Consider the following 17,280-nt stretch of genomic DNA (forward strand, 5'->3'; position numbering starts at 1 on the left):
CATCCAGAAAAGAGAAGAAATCTACACTGCTTGGCATCTACCATGGACTCAGTACCACCTAACATAGGTTCATAAGATACCCTTGGGGAAGGTATTGTTACCCCCATTTTACAGGTAAGGATATTGAGGATCGGAGACTGGCTTGGCCAAAGTCACAAACTTAGTATTGGCTGAGCCAGGATTTAAACCCAGGTTTTTCTGATCTTAAAGCCCCAAATCTCTCCACCTCACAGTGCCCATTCTCTGACAATGTCTCATCATTTTGCAAAGCAGCTCCGGTCCTGAGATGGGGCTACTTCGGAGAAGTGGAAATGCACAGGTCTCTGCCCCTGGGGATCATGAGGAACCCCAGACACCAAGGCTGGGCCCAGTCTTCCCCTAGTGCTGGCCCTCAGACGCCTCCCGCTGACTCTCTCCCCTTCCCACAGGAGTGCCCCAGTGGTGTGGTCAACGAAGACACATTCAAGCAGATCTATGCTCAGTTTTTCCCTCACGGAGGTGAGTCTGACCTTGAAATCTATCTTGCCCAGCTCCCTCTCTGGTGAGCAGCCTTCCCTTCCTCCAAGTCCACTCTTCCTTGCCATCTGCTTCCTTCTCGAGGAAGGGGCAAACTCAGAGCAGGACACCTCCCTCATCGTGAGAGGTGGGAGTCTCCAAAGCTTTAGCAGGAAAGAACTCTGAAAACGAACCCACCCTGGAAGGGGAAGAAGGGCTGATAATGCAACATCACAATGTCTCAGAACAGCTCTAGAAAGCAGGTATTATAATCCCAGATGGGGTAGCTGAGTTTCAGGGAAGATAAGGAATGTACTCAAGATTGCACAGCAAGTGAGTAGCAGACCAGGATTAGATTCCATAAGGATCTGAAACAAGTTTGGCCATGCTGGCGCCACCATTGTGCAGGGCACTTTTTAATCTTTTCCTTAAAATAGCTGAGACAAGCTGGAATTTTGTAAAAGAACTTCAGTAGATACCAAAGACTATAAAAATAAACTAATCGAAAAAGAGGCAGGAAACATAAAGTTGTGCTTATTAAGCCAGGTTACAAGTGTGCCAGGCCCACAACAGCTGCTCTGTTGCCCTGCCGGACTCCTGTGGGAACCAGCACTGTCCCCGTGGGGCCTGGGACCACATCGGTGGCTCCCGTGGCCTCCATGTGTCACATGCCACCTTGCATCCTGTCTCCGAGAGCTGTCTCCTGCAAGACACCTTTCCTGGATCCTGATAAAATGCAGATCCAAGCATTCCAAACACTTCTTGGGCCCTGTTTCTCATGCGCCTTTTTGGCAGCAGACAGATGCCTTCCTTGGTGTGCGGGGCCCCTACCCAGATCAGGTGAGGGAGGCAGTTTTGTCCCAGGCAGGCCCCAGAATTGCAGTTTGCTGAGTTCCACCGAGCCACTGTTTATTGAGTTCTCACTGTATGCCAGGCACACCTCTAGTTTAAAATACTTTTTAAAAAATTTCAAGAGACAGGTCTTGGTACATCCCATTGTAGAGAGGTAGGAAAGGGAAGCTCAGAGAGGTCTTGCTTGATGCCCACAGTCACACAGCTTATGTAGTACAGCGGCAACCAAGTTCAAGTCTCTCTACTCTGGAGTGAGTGCTCATCCCAGGCATTGCATGGCCATTCAGAAGAACATTGTCATGCAGTCACTGTGTCATTCAGACACCAACAATTCCACGCATAGACAGGCAGGAGAATGGTTTTCTCACGATGGCTAGAGGGAGGGGCAAGGGCTCATCTCACCTTTTGCTAGATGTAACTTCCCACCCAAACCCAAAGAGTTGAGTCAATGGGCCCCACTCCATAATTTTCTCCTTTCCATCACCCTAGCATAGCTCTCCTCTCTTTCTTGTTGAAGCCCTGCCTTGTTTGGAAGGTTCTACCTGTGTGGAATTCCTGCCCCCATCACCTGCCCTCCTTTTCTGCCTTGTAGATGCCAGCACGTATGCCCATTACCTCTTCAATGCCTTCGACACCACTCAGACAGGCTCCGTGAAGTTCGAGGTACGCTCATCTGGGGTCCACTCTAGGGGTCCTCTGGTTCTGCATCACCTCCCCCTCTAAATCTCAAGGCATTGGGGGAAGGGCTGGATCATCAAAAGCTCTCAGTCAGACCAAAGACACATTTATCCATTCTTAAGCATTTCCTAAAGATGGGAAAAAGCAGCAGCAACTTTCCCGGGGCTGCAGGAACTCAGGGACTCAGGGGACTAATAACAACAGTGTATGAGCTCCCAGGCACACTGCTTCCCAGTGGCAGCCCCTGTACTTAGGGCTTTGTGTGTATTAACTCATTTACTCTAATCCCCACAATAACCCTATAGGCTAGGGTTTTATTATTTATTACCCTTTTACAGAAGAGGAGAGTAAGGCAAAGAGAGATAGAGTAGTTTTCCCAAGGTCAAAGAGCACACAAATGATAAAGGATGGATTTGAATGCAGGCAGAATGACCCTCAATACAGACTGTTCCGACAGTCCACGTCCTCAGCCACTAGACCATACGGCCACTGGGATGATAGACAGACCACTGCAGCCACGGATAAGGCAATAACGGGGCTGGCTGCATTGATCTGTGTCTCTCAGAGCTCCATTCGTCCTCAAGGGGGCACCTTGCAAAAAAAAAAAAAAAATGGGGCAGGGTAGGGACCCAAAGGCAGGAGCTCTTCACAGAGCATAGCCACATCCTCCAGGCAGACAAGAGAATGTGGGAGACACCATTCTGTGAGAGTATCACAGTCTGACCCAAAGTCACAGCTTCACCCTGCCTGATGGCTTGATGGCTAATGTCACTCCTGCCTTTTCCCCTTCTCAGGACTTTGTAACTGCTCTGTCGATTTTACTGAGAGGAACTGTCCACGAGAAACTAAGGTGGACATTTAATTTGTATGACATCAACAAGGATGGATACATAAACAAAGAGGTAAGTGAGCCAGGGCCAGGGGTGTGAGAGGGCTCCAGTGAGGGTAACTCATCCTACAGAAAACAGCCCCAGGCATGAGGATAGCGCTGTCTGAATGAGGCAGGCTCTGCTTTGCGGCTAACAGAGCTGGTCCCTGGCAAAATAAAGAAGGCCTCCCTCATTGCCCTACCCTGCCCTGTTCCCAAGCGCCCAGAAAGGATTAAATGGATTCATTCTCACTGGGTCACCTAGATTCAGTAGACATTACACGGTGGGTAAAAATGACTTGTTTAAGTGTAAAGAGTTACTCTTCCCTAGGGAACCTGCATTTGGGAAGGTTAGGAGCCACAAGTTAAAGCTAAAAGTTGAAATGGTGGAAGTGTAGGCAGCACCTAGAATAGAAAAGAAAGGTTTTTAAGGAAGGGGAACCTACAATTGGGTCATATTGGCCTTAAACTATTTCGCCTACTAATACAACCTCCAAGGGGGTAATGGAAGGTACTTTAAAGAAATTATCACAAATAATTTCTGAATCTTCACAGCTTCGTACTTTTAGAACCTCAGAAGACATGTCTCTAGCCAGTGAAATACCCTCAGATCTATCTCAAAACTCACTTTGGTGTCCACTGTATCCTGGTATCTCAGTGGAAGCTGGAATTTGGCATCCTGTAACACTCCACTTACTGAGCTCCCGTGTGCCGGGCACAGTGCCTGGAGGTATAGATATCAGCGCTAATCTTCACCTCAACCCTGCAAGCTTCTCTCTGTAAGCTCAGAGAGTTTATCCAACTTTCATTCCTCATTCATTTAGTCATGTTTTTAATTAACACACATTTGAAGGCTTATTAGGCATTCCAGGTGCTGGAGGTAAAGAGGTGAACAATCAGACTAGGCCCCACGCTGGAGCAGTATAGAGAGATGGACAATGAACAGGCCCAAAAAGAATCAACAGGTAGGAGATATTTTGGCAGGGAAGGTTAGCAAAGGCCTCTCTAAGGAGGTGTTGTCATGCTGGAACCAGTTATACAAAAAGCCATGAAAAGTGTTCCAGGCAGAAGGAACAGCCACTAGAGAGGCTTTGAGGCAAGATAGAGCTTCATGTGTTTGACAAACAGAAAGGCTTCAGATGGCTACAGATGAACGTATGAAGCCGAAGACTGATGCAGGATGAGGCTGACAGGTCAGCAGAGTCAGATGGTGGAGGGCTAGGGTAAGGGGCTCATCCACATTCCCCTGGGAAGCTGTTAGATGAACATGTTTTTTGAAAGACACAAAAGGCAAAAACAGACTTAAAGAGAATCAGAAAATCTGACTAGCTCTGTATCATTTAGAGAAATTATATTCACTGTTAAAAACCATTCCCAAATAAAATTATAGGCCCAGATGGTGGACTGGTGAATTCTAATACCAGTCCTACAAAAAAATTTTAGAAAACAGAGGAGGATGGAACATTTTCCAACTCGTTTTATAAGTCCAATAGTACCCTGATACCCAAACCAAAGAATAAAAGGGCTTGTGAGAGGAAACAACTACAAAACAGTCTCCCTCACGAGCACAGATACAAAAAGCTTTCACTAAACATGAGCAAATTGAATCCAGCAATATATAAAAAGGATGATACACTACAACTATGTGAGTTTTATTTTAGGAATGCAAGTTTGGTTTAACACTCAAAAATCAATCAATATAATTCACTATATTTAAAGAAACCAAAGGGATATAGACTGGAAAGGAAGAATTAAACTGTCTCTATTTGTACATGGTCTAATTGTATTAATAGAAAATACTAAGAGTCTACAAATAAACTGCTAAAAATAATAAGTGAATTTAACAAAGTGAAGACATGAGTTCTATTTACAAAAATCATTTATAATTCTACATCCAACAAGCAACCAGAAAATTAAATTAAGAAAAAATAGCATCAAAAAGCACAAAATACTTTGAGAAAAATCCAACAAAATAGGTGCAAGACTCATACACTGAAAACTATAAAATATTGCTGGAATAAAGTAAAGAACTAAATAAACATAGAGATATATCATGCTCATGAGTTGGAAGGCCCAATATAGTTAAGATGTGGATTCTCCAAATTTGATTTATAGATTTAGTGCGATCTCAATCAAAATCCCAGCAGGTATTTTGTAGCAGTTGATATGGGAATGCAAAAAAACTAAAATGACCAAAACAACTGAAAAAAGAACAAAGTTAGAGGACTAAACCTACCTTACTTCAAGACTTAATGAAAAGGTGCAGTAGTCAAGATGGTGGTGAACTGGCATAAGGATCAACATATAGATCAGTGGATCAAAATAGAGAGTCAAAAAAACTAAAAGTAGAGCTACCATATGATCCAACAATCCCACTGCTGGGTATATACCCCAAATAAAGGAAATCAGTATATCAAAGAGATATCTGCACTCCTATGTTTGTTGCAGATCTGTTCATAATAGCCAAGATTTGGAAGCAACATAAGTGTCCATCAACAGATGAATGGATAAAGAAAATCTGGTACTTATACACAATGGAGTACTTCAGCCATAAAATAGAATGAGATTTAATCATCTACAACGTGGATGGAATTGGAGGTCATTACGTTAAGTGAAATAAACCAGGCACAGAAAGACAAACATCCCATGTTCTCTCTTATTTGTTGGATCTAAAAATCAAAACAATACGAAGATAGAGGGTAGAAGGATGGTTACCAGAGGCTGGGAAGGATAGTAGGGGGGCTGTGGGGGAAGTTAGGATAGTCAATGGGTACAAAAAAAATAGAATGAATGAATAAGGCCTGGTATTTGATAGCACAACAAGGTGACTGTAGTCAATAATTTAATTGAACATTTTAATAAAAGAGTATAATTGGTTTGTTTGTAACACAAAGGATAAATGCGTGAAGGGATGGATACCCACTTTTCATGATGTGGTTATTACACATTGTATGCCTGTATCAAAACTTGTCCTGTACCCCATGAATATATACACCTACTGTGTGCCCATAAAAATTAAAAATAAAAAATAAATATTTTTTAAAAAATAGAGATAGACCCACCCATATGTCAATGCAACAGATGCCAAAAAGATCAAAGGGGAAAGAACCGTGTTTTCAGAAAATGGTTTTGTAACAGCTGTATATCCATTTGGAAACAAAAATGGACCCTAACCTTAACCTCATGCCAAACATAAACATCAACTTGGAATGGATTATAGACTTAAATATTAAAACAAAAGCTGTTTTCTTAAGGAATGCATAGGAGAAACATTCTTACAACTTTGGAGTAGGAAAGGATAAGGAATCATTTTTTAAAGTAGATAAATTTGACTTCATCAAAGTTAAACATTTTGTGCCTTAGAAGACACCTTTAAGAAAATGGAAATGCAAGCCATGGACGTGGGAAAATGTTTGCAGATTATATACCAGATATATAAAGATACCAGGATACCAATCCAACATAAAGACTGGCATCCAAAATATATAAGGAATGTTTACAATTTAATACAAAGATAAACAACTTCATATAAAATAGACAAAAGATTTGATGAGATACTTAAGAAAAGAAGATATGTGAATGGCCAGTAAGCCCATGAAAGGTTGCTCCATATCACTGGTCTTCAAAGAAATGCAAATTATAACTATAATGAAATACAATTGCACAGAATGGCCACAATTAAAAAGACTGACAATACCAAGCATTGGCAAAGATGTGGAGCAATAGAAACTCTCATAGACAGCTGGCAGAAATGTAAATGGTACAAAAACGTTGGGAAACATTTTGGCATCTTTGATAAAGCTCAACATGCACTTAACATACAACCCAGAAATCCCATTCCAGTCAGGCATGGTGGCTCACACCTGTAATCCCAGTACTTTGGGAGGCTGAGGCAGGTGGATCACTTGAGCCCAGGAGTTCGAGACCAGACTGGGCAACATGGCAAGACACTGTCTCTACTAAAAAAACAAAAAACAAAAACAAAAAGCCAGACATGGTGGTAAGCACCTGTGGTCCCAACTACTAGGGAGGCCGAGGTGGGAGAATTGCTTAACCCTGGGGAGTGGAGGTTGTAGTGAGCTGAGATTGCACCACTGCACTCCAGCCTGGGTGACAGAGCAAGACCCTGTCTCAAAAAAAGAAAAAAAGAAAAAAAAAGAAGTCCCACTCCTGGGTATTTACCCCCCAAAATAAAAATATGTAATTCCATAAAGACTTGTTAAAGATGTTCATAGCAGCTTTATTCATAGTAATCTCAAAACTTAAATGACCCAAATGTCTGTCAACAGGACAATGGGTAAATATATCATAGTCTGTTCATCCAATGGAATATTACTCAGCAGTAAAAAGGAATGTTATAGTTGCATGCAGCAATGTGCATGAAGCTCATAAACCTCATGCTGAGTAAATGAAGACAGACTCAAATGAATTTACACTGTTTTACTCCACTTACATGAGATTTGAGAAAATACAAACTAATCTGTAGTAACAGAAATTAGATCTGTGGTTGCCTGGTGTCAAAGGTTGAGAGGCACTCACCGCAAAGAAGTGTGAAGCAATGTCTTTTGGTTGTGGAAATTTCTATATCTTGAGTGTGGTGGAGGTTACATGGGTGGATACATTTGTCAACATTCATCAAACAGTACACTTAAAATGGGTGAATTTGTTATAAGTAAATTATGCTCCAAGAAATTTGATTTATTTGTTGAAAAACTTGGTGTAAGGGGGAAGCGCCTAACCAATAGAAGACACTCAAAAAAATGTGTTGAAGGAAAAAAAATCCTGTGAAATAAAGCAGGTAAGAGAAAATAATAACTCAATATCATTCAAAATATAGATTACAAATCCTAAATGAGGTAATAAGAAATTAATGCCAGTGCTTTGTTTAAAGGCTCATACCTATAATCCCAACACTTTGGGAGACTGAGGCAGGAGGATGGGTTGAGCCCAGGAATTCAAGACCAGCCTGGTCAACATAGGGAGAGCCTGTCTCTTCAAAAGAAAAATTCAAAGATTACCTGGGTGTAGTGGCACGTGCCTGTGCTCCCAGCTACTCCAAGGCTGAGGCAGGAGGATAGCTTGAGCCCAGGAGTTCAAGACTGCCCTGAGCCATAATCACTCCACCGCACTCCAGCCTGGGCCACAGAACAAGACCCTTCCTCAAAAAAGCAATAAAATAAAATAAAGAAATGCACATGACTAACATAAGGTTTATTCCAGGAATGCAGGAATAGCCCAGTAGCAGAGAAAGCCTATTAAATAATTTATCATATTAATATATCAAAAGATTAAACCATTTGATGCTAAAATCACATTTGATATAATTTACCATTTATTCATAATAATTTTCAAGATTCGATTAATTAGGAATAAAATACTTCTTCAGCATAATGGAAAATACCCCAGCCTAGTACACAGCTTCATACTTTATGGTAACATGCGGAGATTCTCACTAAAGAAAAGATGAGACAAGAGTGCACTCTGTCAGACATCACCACTGTTTAACATTTCCTGAAAGTTCTTCAAATACAGTGAAACAGAAAAAGAAATGCGATCTAAATACGAAAAATTACAACATTCCTTGTTAATGACATGATTTTCTATCTGAGAAAAAAGACGGCAAGAAAATTAACTTAAAACAATTAGAACTTTTAAAAAGCTGGCAAAGTGGTAATAAAATACATACACAAAAAGAAATCGTATAGCCAATATATCAGTTGTGACTAGCTAGAAAATTATAATAAAAATATTCTCATTGTAATCACAATAAAATTTAAAGCACATGGGCATTTTAAATATCCATAATTTAGATGAAGAGAAAGAAACATTTGATAAGTAGAGAAACATACCATCTTCTGAAAGGATGTATATTATAAAGATAGCAACATTGTAATGACAGCAATTCTTCTCTAATTAAATTTAATTTATTTTGAATCAAAATGAAAGTGTTATTTGGGGAAGAAATTTGGCACAATTGTTATAAAGTTATATTGGAAGATTAATCAGATGAGAATAGCAAAGATAATTTTCAAAAAGAAGAAAAATGGTGGGATTTGTTCTACCAGATACTGAAATATATTACAAAGCTGAAACTATTAAAATATTATAATATCAGAGAAGGAACAGGTAGATCAATTGAACAAAATAGAAATCCCAGGTACAAATATCATCTTGGTTCATAATAAAGAGAGCATATTGAATAGAGAGGTAATGAATCATTAAATGATTCTGGGAAAACTGGTTAACTATTTTGGCAATAAGTAAGCAAATATTCTTACTTGGTACCATAAACCCAAAATCACTATAGATATGTACAGTTGCTTTTTAACTAAAAAAGAACTAAAAATCTTACGTGAATATCTGATCATAGAATGGAAAAAGCATAAAATCAAAGTTAGAAACAATTTTTTAAACTATTGATGGCTTTACACTGTAAATATTTTAAAATTCTGTATATCAAAAAATACCATAAACAAAGTTGAAAAGCAAGTGACAAACTTGTTTTAAAAAATCTGCAATTTATGACAGAAAGGATTGATATTCCTTAGTAGACACTCATCTTAACAAAGGCAAGAGTCATATTCATCATGCTTATCTTTGTATTTCTTTGACACAATATCTAGCACATGGTAGATGCATAAAAATATCTTTTAAATAAATTAAAAATCTATTAAGAGATTTTAACAATTTAATAAATCTACACAAATATATAAAGAGCTCTCACAATCCAGTCAGAAATAGATGAACACAATGAGCAAAGCAGATGAAAAAATAGTTCATGGGAAAATAAATAAAAATAGTCAATACATATATTAGAGACCTCACTAAGAAAGTAATGTATATCTTTAAAAACAATGAATTATCACTTATCTATTAAATTGCGAAGGTTTTGTAAAGTCTTTGTTGAAGGTTAGTGGAAAGTGGTTTTTCATACATAGTTGCTGAGAGTGTTCTGATAATAAACTTTCTAAAAGGTATTTGAGGAATGTATATCAAAAGCATTGAAAGTTATGCATCCCATTCTCCTTATAAAACCACACCTTGGTATATGTCCCAAGGAAATAAATAATAGACACAAAGACTTAAAAGCAAGAAGAGTCTTCAGGTAATAGTGCCCCAGAATGTGATAACCATGATATCCACTAATAGCAGATTTGTAAAATGAATTACAGTAAATACATATAATGGAATAGCCAGTGGACACTTAAAATCATGAAAGAGTAATGTAAAATAAACATTAGTATGATATATTACATTTTTAAATCACTTCATAAAGTGGTATGTATGATATCTCAATTTTATAAACAACTAAATGCTTATATCCACATGCAAATATATGACACTCTAAAATATTCAAATACTACCTTGCAAAATACATAAAGAAAAAAATACAGAAATAGGATTTATACTATTTGGTCTTCAACTTTGTTTCACTCATTATTCCATCACTGAATAACCTTACTAGCTCCTACTCCCTTTTTGTAATTTGCAAACTAGGCAGAATTCTCCCTATTAATCCATCAGACCTCTCTGGAGGGCAGAATTGATAAAGTACCCCTTAAAAGAAAAAAAAAAAGTGTGGATAAGTGGCTTATTAGAAAAGATAGCAGGCTCTTCCCCTGGCAATCATTTGGAGATAATCTCATCCAAGTTGTAGGCTATGAAAATCCTGAGAGGACAACAAAATTGCTCTTTAAGTCCTTTCTGTGATTAAAAAAAAATATATCAGACAGGAAAAGCATCAATGGCCATGTAGATGTGAAGGGCTTGTAAAGCACACATTTTAAAATAAACACATGGATAGAGACATATATTTCCTCATTCTATGTGTTGAGGGCACCTCAGAGCAATGACATCCCTGTAGCAGTGAGCATACCTAGCACCTAGACCTTGATTTCTAAATACCATTCTTCAATAAACAGAACCAGTCTTCTTGGAGAATAGTTGATTCTAAGACTGGGAAAGAGAAAACACAAGATGAGCCTGGAGTACTTTATTATGCTAGAAGGTATAAAAGTGCTTAAAAAAAAAAACTGCGGGAGTCAACCTGAAGGAGTTCCCAATAGCCAGAATGAGAGCAATTTGAGCAAAATTTAAAATTATTAAGTATTGGATTATAACCTATAAAATATGGTAAATGTCCATGAGTCCATACTAATGTAAATAAACAACTGAATACATAAATAAATGCTGGAGAGAATGCAGCTCTTCCTTACAGAAGAATTTTAATTAATAAATATGGAAGGAATAAAGGAAATACAAAATTACCATCAGGCAAACACTACAGTAATAATTTTTGCAGGCAAGATCCACTGAAAGATACTAAATCAGTAAGGAAACTTGACAGACACCACCTTAATCAAGTGATCAAGGTTAACATTATCAGTAATGAGATATCTCAACACTATGTAACTCCCTGATATGACGCACTGAGAAGGTTATAACATCACTTCTGTGGTATTCTTGCCAAAAATGCATAACTTCAATCTAATCATCACTAAACCAGGTACTAACTCAAATTGAGAGACATTCTAAAAAACAACTGACCTGTACTCATATCAAAAGTGTGAGGTCCTGAAAGACAAGGAAACAAAGAAACTCAGGCTGGGCATGGTGGCTCATGCCTATAATCCCAGCACTTTGGGAGGCAGAGGCAGGAAGATCACTTGAGTCCAAGAGTTTGAGACCAGCCTGGGCAACAATGGCAAAACCCCATCTCTACAAAAAATTAGCCAGGTGTGGTAGTACTTGCCTGTAGTCCCAGCTACTTGAGAGGCTGCGGCGGGAGGATTGCTTGAACCTGGGAGGCCGAGGCTGCAGTGACGGGGATTGTGCCACTGCACTCCAGCCTGGCTGACAGAGCAAGAACCTGTCTCAAAAAAAAAAAAAAAAAAGAATGAGAAACTCATACAGATTAGAAGAGACTAAGGAGACACAACAAATAAATGCAATGTAGAATCATTGAAGGGAAAACAATATTAGTTGAAAAGCTGATAAAATTTGAATAAGCCCTGTAGTTTAGTTAATAATAGTGAAGCCATGTTAATTTCCTAGGTTTGGTCATTGTGCTCTGGTTATGCAAGCTGTTAACATTAGAGGAAACTGGGTGAAACGTATGCATGAACTCTCTGTACTAATTTTGTAACTTTTCTGTAACTCTAAAATTATTAATAATATGCAAAAATTAAGCAAAAAAGGCAATAAAATAAAATAAGCACATGGAATGAGACTGTCCCCTAGGTCTCTGTAGAAACCAGGTCAAACATCTCAAACACTCTTTTACTCCCATTCTGAGTTGGGCCAGAATGATCAGAATAATGGTTCCTAATGTACCTTGATAAACATGGAAACTCCCAGGACCGAGTCCTAAGATGCTCTGATTCAATAGGTTTGGAGTGGACTTGAGAACTGATCTTTTTAATAAGGGCCTCAGTCTGTGGAACTATTGCCCTCATGTGCCCTGTGGATAATCTTGGCTGTTGGTTCATTTTTCTTAACTTAAAACAGTGGTAGAACCTATGGGGATTTTTAAATCTCTAGGCTAGAACATTAACTTTTTAAAAATTCAGAATAATATTTTATTTGCCTCAAGCCTGTGAATGGGGATTCCACACATCACCCCGCACTGAAGACAATGCCCATAACAAGGTAACCTCCCCATGAGCTTCTGAGGGATTTAGGAATTATCTACCATCTCCTCTCTAAGAAGGGCTCTCACAATATAGCCCCTTCTGCTTGCTTTCTAACTCCCTATCACCTGCTAAAGAAGGACCTCACCTTTTAATCACTTTCATTGCCAAGGGGCACAAGGAGCCCCAAACTCTGTCACCTAGGAAGAGCTTGACCTCACGGTTTCCACACTGTGTGCTTTATGTCCCTGCTCCAGGAGATGATGGACATTGTCAAAGCTATCTATGACATGATGGGGAAATACACATATCCTGTGCTCAAAGAGGACACTCCAAGGCAGCACGTGGACGTCTTCTTCCAGGTAAGTGCACACACCCTGCACATGATCTGTAAGCCCAGCCTAGATCAAGTCAACCCATGAGCATCTGAGCAAGTGATTTGTGTCCAACCCTGTACTAAGCATGGTTGGTAACAGAAAAGAATTATAAGATACATTGTTCTCAAGAAACAGATGATCTCCTTAAGCTGCAAGTGTACATGACAGAAGAGAACAAGAAAGTATATTATTAAATGTTAGGGGTATAGTATGAACTCTAAATCCATAAAAATTAGGGGATCAGGGTAAACACAAAAGACTTCATTAATTACAATTGTGGAGGTGTTAAGCATTTGTGTCTGGGAAGTAAGGGGAAATAAGATTGGAAACTAGGATAGGGCCAGATTATGAGACCTTGAAATGGAAGAGTTTGGCCTTGCTCTGGTAAAGGATGGGCAGCTAGTGCTGATCCTTGACTGAGGGAGTGGTATGATCACTGGGGCATTTTAGGAAAAAATTAATCTAGCGGTGGAGTATCAGAGAATATCAGAGCTCACTCTAGTTCAACCTCCCACTTTGCAGATGGGAAAAGAGAGTCCTCTCTGGCCTTGTGCAAGTTTGTACAGCAAGTAACAGGCCAGAGTCAGAACCTCTTGTGCCCAGTGTTCTGCCAGATGGACAGGGTAGCAGGGAGTCTACAGAAGAAGCAGAATAAGCCAGCAGTGAGGTGATGAGTGTCCCAGAGCAAGCCTTTTGATTTAAGGAAGCTCATGGGGCTCAAAGTTTTGTAATCAGGACCTAATTGAAGTTGTCTGGCCAGTGAAAGACAACTCTCATTCTCAGGGCAAAGTTGGTTAATGGAAATGAATGAAATGAGCTCCAGCTCATTACTCTGAGATCCAGCAAGAAAGCAGGGGAGTAAGCTTTGGAATGGAGATCACCAGATTCCGTAAACTGCTTTCTGTTATGTCTTTCAGAAAATGGACAAAAATAAAGATGGCATCGTAACTTTAGATGAATTTCTTGAATCATGTCAGGAGGTAAGGAGAGATCTCAGGGCACAATAACTCTACATCTGGGAAAGGAAACCTGGGGCCTGGGGACCTGCAGAAGGAAGGTGATGAGAAACCTGCACATACCTGCAACTCCTCCCATCAGAGCCAACAATACCAGCAACAACTGTGAAGTCCACAGTTCCACTCCTCAACCTGACCTGTAGTTGGTCTTGGCTAAGCACAGGACTGAACAGAGAGCCTAAGTAGGGGCCTGGGGGCGTGTGAAAACTCAGAGGGGGTCCCTGTGAAAATAGACTTCCCGAGAGGGCAGCACCATTATTTTTTAGCCTGCCTCTGGCTCGATGACCCATTTCACCGACTACAAGGAAGCAGCTGCAGGGAAAAAATCTACAATTGTGTGATTCTCAAACCACAGTGTGCATAAAAATTGCCTGGAATGATTCTGAGAATGTATATTTCCAGGCCTCAATCCCAGAGACTCCAGATCTGGGTCACTTTAACACAAATGCCCTGGACCAATGCTTCTAACACTTTAATGTGTGAAACAATATCCTCGAAGATCTTGTTAAAATGCAGATTCTAATTCCATAGGTCCGGGGTGGGGCCTGAGATGTTACTTTTCTCACATTCTCCCCAGTCACACTGGTGATGCTGATCCTGGGAACACAACTTTCATTAAGTCTAACCAATAGACCGGCCCCAGAGTCCACCAGAGACTGAACTGGAAATAATTGCTTCATCTACCTTTGAGAAATCCATTTGTACTCCTACATTATTTTAGAAATGTTCACAGTTACTCTGAGCTCCAGCCAAGAAGAATAGCAAATGTAAGAAAGCAGGGGAGAAGTTACTAGCACATACTGAGCCCCCACCAAGTTTCAAGCATACATAAACATCACAGCCACCCTGTTAGGTAGATGTCCTATATGCAGGGTGATATCCAAGATATTTAACAACTAGAATGCAATGAACACTGACCCCCTTGGGGGTGAGTTCTTACTGTTAATTCCCTTGAGAGCTGGTTGTAAAACAGCCTGGCAGCTTTCCCACCTCCAACCTTGCTTCCTCTCCCACCATGGGATCTCTGCACACCCAGGTCCCCTTCACTTTCCACTGTGAGTGGAAGCAGCCTGAAACACTCACCACATGCAGATGCCCAATTGAACTTTCCAGCTGCCAGAATAACAAGCCAAATAAGCCTATACTGATATTAACCTTTTCATTTCTGATATTGATAATTTGAAAAGCAGTCTTAATAAGCATTTATCTACTCTACCGATTTTTTTGAAAGAGAGAGCTTTGGGGGTTTTCTTATTGTATGTCTCTATTGCATGTTCTGTATTTTACATTTTTCTATTATTTCTTCTCTGAGGTATAGTATTGAATGTAGAAAAATCCTCAAATGTTGGGTATTAAGCAATACACTTCTAATTCATGGTTCAGTGAAGAAAATATCTTGAATAAAAATAAAATAAAAATATGACTTATCAAAATTTGTAGGATCTAAAGCAGTATTCCAGGAATGCAAGGTTGGTTTAACATTCAATAATTGGTCAGTGTAATTAATCACATTAATAGAATAAAAAGAGAAAAAATATAATCATTTCAGTGGATGTAACTGTTCAGAGCTTCTTAAAAGAAGCAACTCACTATTTTACTAGATGATTTGTTTCTTCTGAATTCCTCTTTAAGGCTACAGGTGGTGCTTCTTACTTTGAATGATCACTTTCAGGTCCCCACCCTTACTTCTTGTTTTTCATACTGTTGTAGAGTTTTCTCCATATAGGAAACCCATGCTTGAGATTTGCTCACCAGAGTTACAGAGCTCTCAGGAAGGAGACTCAGAATTCTAACCATCCTCTTGCCCTCCTTTTTTCCCAGGATGACAACATCATGAGGTCTCTCCAGCTGTTTCAAAATGTCATGTAACTGGTGACACTCAGCCATTCAGCTCTCAGAGACATTGTACTAAACCACCTTAACACCCTGATCTGCTCTCGTTCTAATTTTACACACCAACTCTTGGGACAGAAACACCTTTTACACTTTGGAAGAATTCTCTGCCGAAGACTTTCTATGGAACCCAGCATCATGTGGCTCAGTCTCTGATTGCCAACTCTTCCTCTTTCTTCTTCTTGAGAGAGACAAGATGAAATTTGAGTTTGTTTTGGAAGCATGCTCATTTCCTCACACTGCTGCCCTATGGAAGGTCCCTCTGCTTGAGCTTAAACAGTAGTGCACAAAATATTCTGCTTACGTGCCCCCAGCCCACTGCCTCCAAGTCAGGCAGACCTTGGTGAATCTGGAAGCAAGAGGATCTGAGCCAGATGCATACCATCTCTGATGGCCTCCCAAACCAATGTGCCTGTTTCTCTTCCTTTGGTGGGAAGAATGAGAGTTATCCAGAACAATTAGGATCTGTCATGACCAGATTGGGAGAGCCAGCACCTAACATATGTGGGATAGGACTGAATTATTAAGCATGGCATTGTCTGATGACCAAAACTGCCCACGTCATTTGTTTCCAGAAACAAGGACCAATAATTCTCTCACACTGGCATTTGTGCTGGTAGTGCAAGTCCTTTAATATGTCCAGGAAGGGAGCCATTGCCCAGTGGTCCATATCTCCACCACAGCCCCTGCTTGAGCCCAGCGCTGCATGTCCCTCCCAAGAAGTCCAGAATGCCTGCAAATTGCTGTAATTTTATACCATGTTCTAACCAATAAACAGAACTATTTCTTACACTCTCAATCACTTCTTCATGACTCCATTAGGTAAGAGAGGTAAGCTGTGAAAAGGGAAGGCTAGTCCATTCATTTGACACCCAATTATTAGTGCAGTTGTCCCTCCATATGTGTGAAGGATCGGTCCCAGGACTCCCCATACCAAAATCTGTAGATACTCAAGTCCCACAGCCAGCCCTGAGGGACTCGTGTTTTCAAAAAATGTGGCCTCCATATATGCAGGTTTCACATCCTAAAAATACTGCATTTTCTACCATTTTTGGTTGAAAACAACCTGCACATAACTGGACCCAAGCAGTTTAAACTCATGTTGTTGGAGGGTCAACTGTACTTACGTTGTGCCAGGCCTGGCCAGGCAATGACTTCATCCTCCCCAGCCCCCAAGCCTTCCCCAGCAAACATCCAATCCAAATGCAAATACCGTGACCAAATGCAAATGCAACTTCAAGACAAGACCCTTCACAACACTTTGCTTCCAACAAGATTGCCACTTCTAAGACCCTCTGATATGGAAAGCCTGGAGCCCCTGTGGTGTGGGTGGGAGTGCAGCGATAAAGAGGATGACAGGGCCTCCTGCTGAGAGATTTTAGGGTCTAGAGGACGATCAGGCAGCTTCAGCGTATAACCAGCAAATGATTACTCATGTTGAACACTGTGGGTCTTGGTTTCCCCATTTGACA

At 40.2% G+C, this 17,280-nt stretch overlaps 1 protein-coding gene across 3 annotated transcripts in view; it reads left to right on the forward strand.

Annotated features, from left to right (window-relative positions):
- Positions 1-16,600, forward strand: part of KCNIP1 (potassium voltage-gated channel interacting protein 1) — a 383,908-nt gene extending 367,308 nt beyond the window's left edge. For all 3 annotated transcript variants that reach the window (XM_032158607.1, XM_032158606.2, XM_032158608.2), the window contains 6 exons: positions 429-498; positions 1,940-2,010; positions 2,820-2,927; positions 12,780-12,884; positions 13,817-13,879; positions 15,737-16,600. In XM_032158607.1, the coding sequence (XP_032014498.1) occupies positions 429-498; positions 1,940-2,010; positions 2,820-2,927; positions 12,780-12,884; positions 13,817-13,879; positions 15,737-15,784 (465 nt within the window). In that variant the 3' untranslated portion in view covers positions 15,785-16,600. The remainder of the gene's footprint in view (positions 1-428; positions 499-1,939; positions 2,011-2,819; positions 2,928-12,779; positions 12,885-13,816; positions 13,880-15,736) is intronic.
- Positions 16,601-17,280: the final 680 nt, after the last annotated feature.

This window comes from Hylobates moloch, unplaced genomic scaffold (genome assembly GCF_009828535.3).
Source record: "Hylobates moloch isolate HMO894 unplaced genomic scaffold, HMol_V3 SCAFFOLD_6, whole genome shotgun sequence".
In the NCBI taxonomy this organism is placed as follows: Eukaryota; Metazoa; Chordata; class Mammalia; order Primates; family Hylobatidae; genus Hylobates; species Hylobates moloch.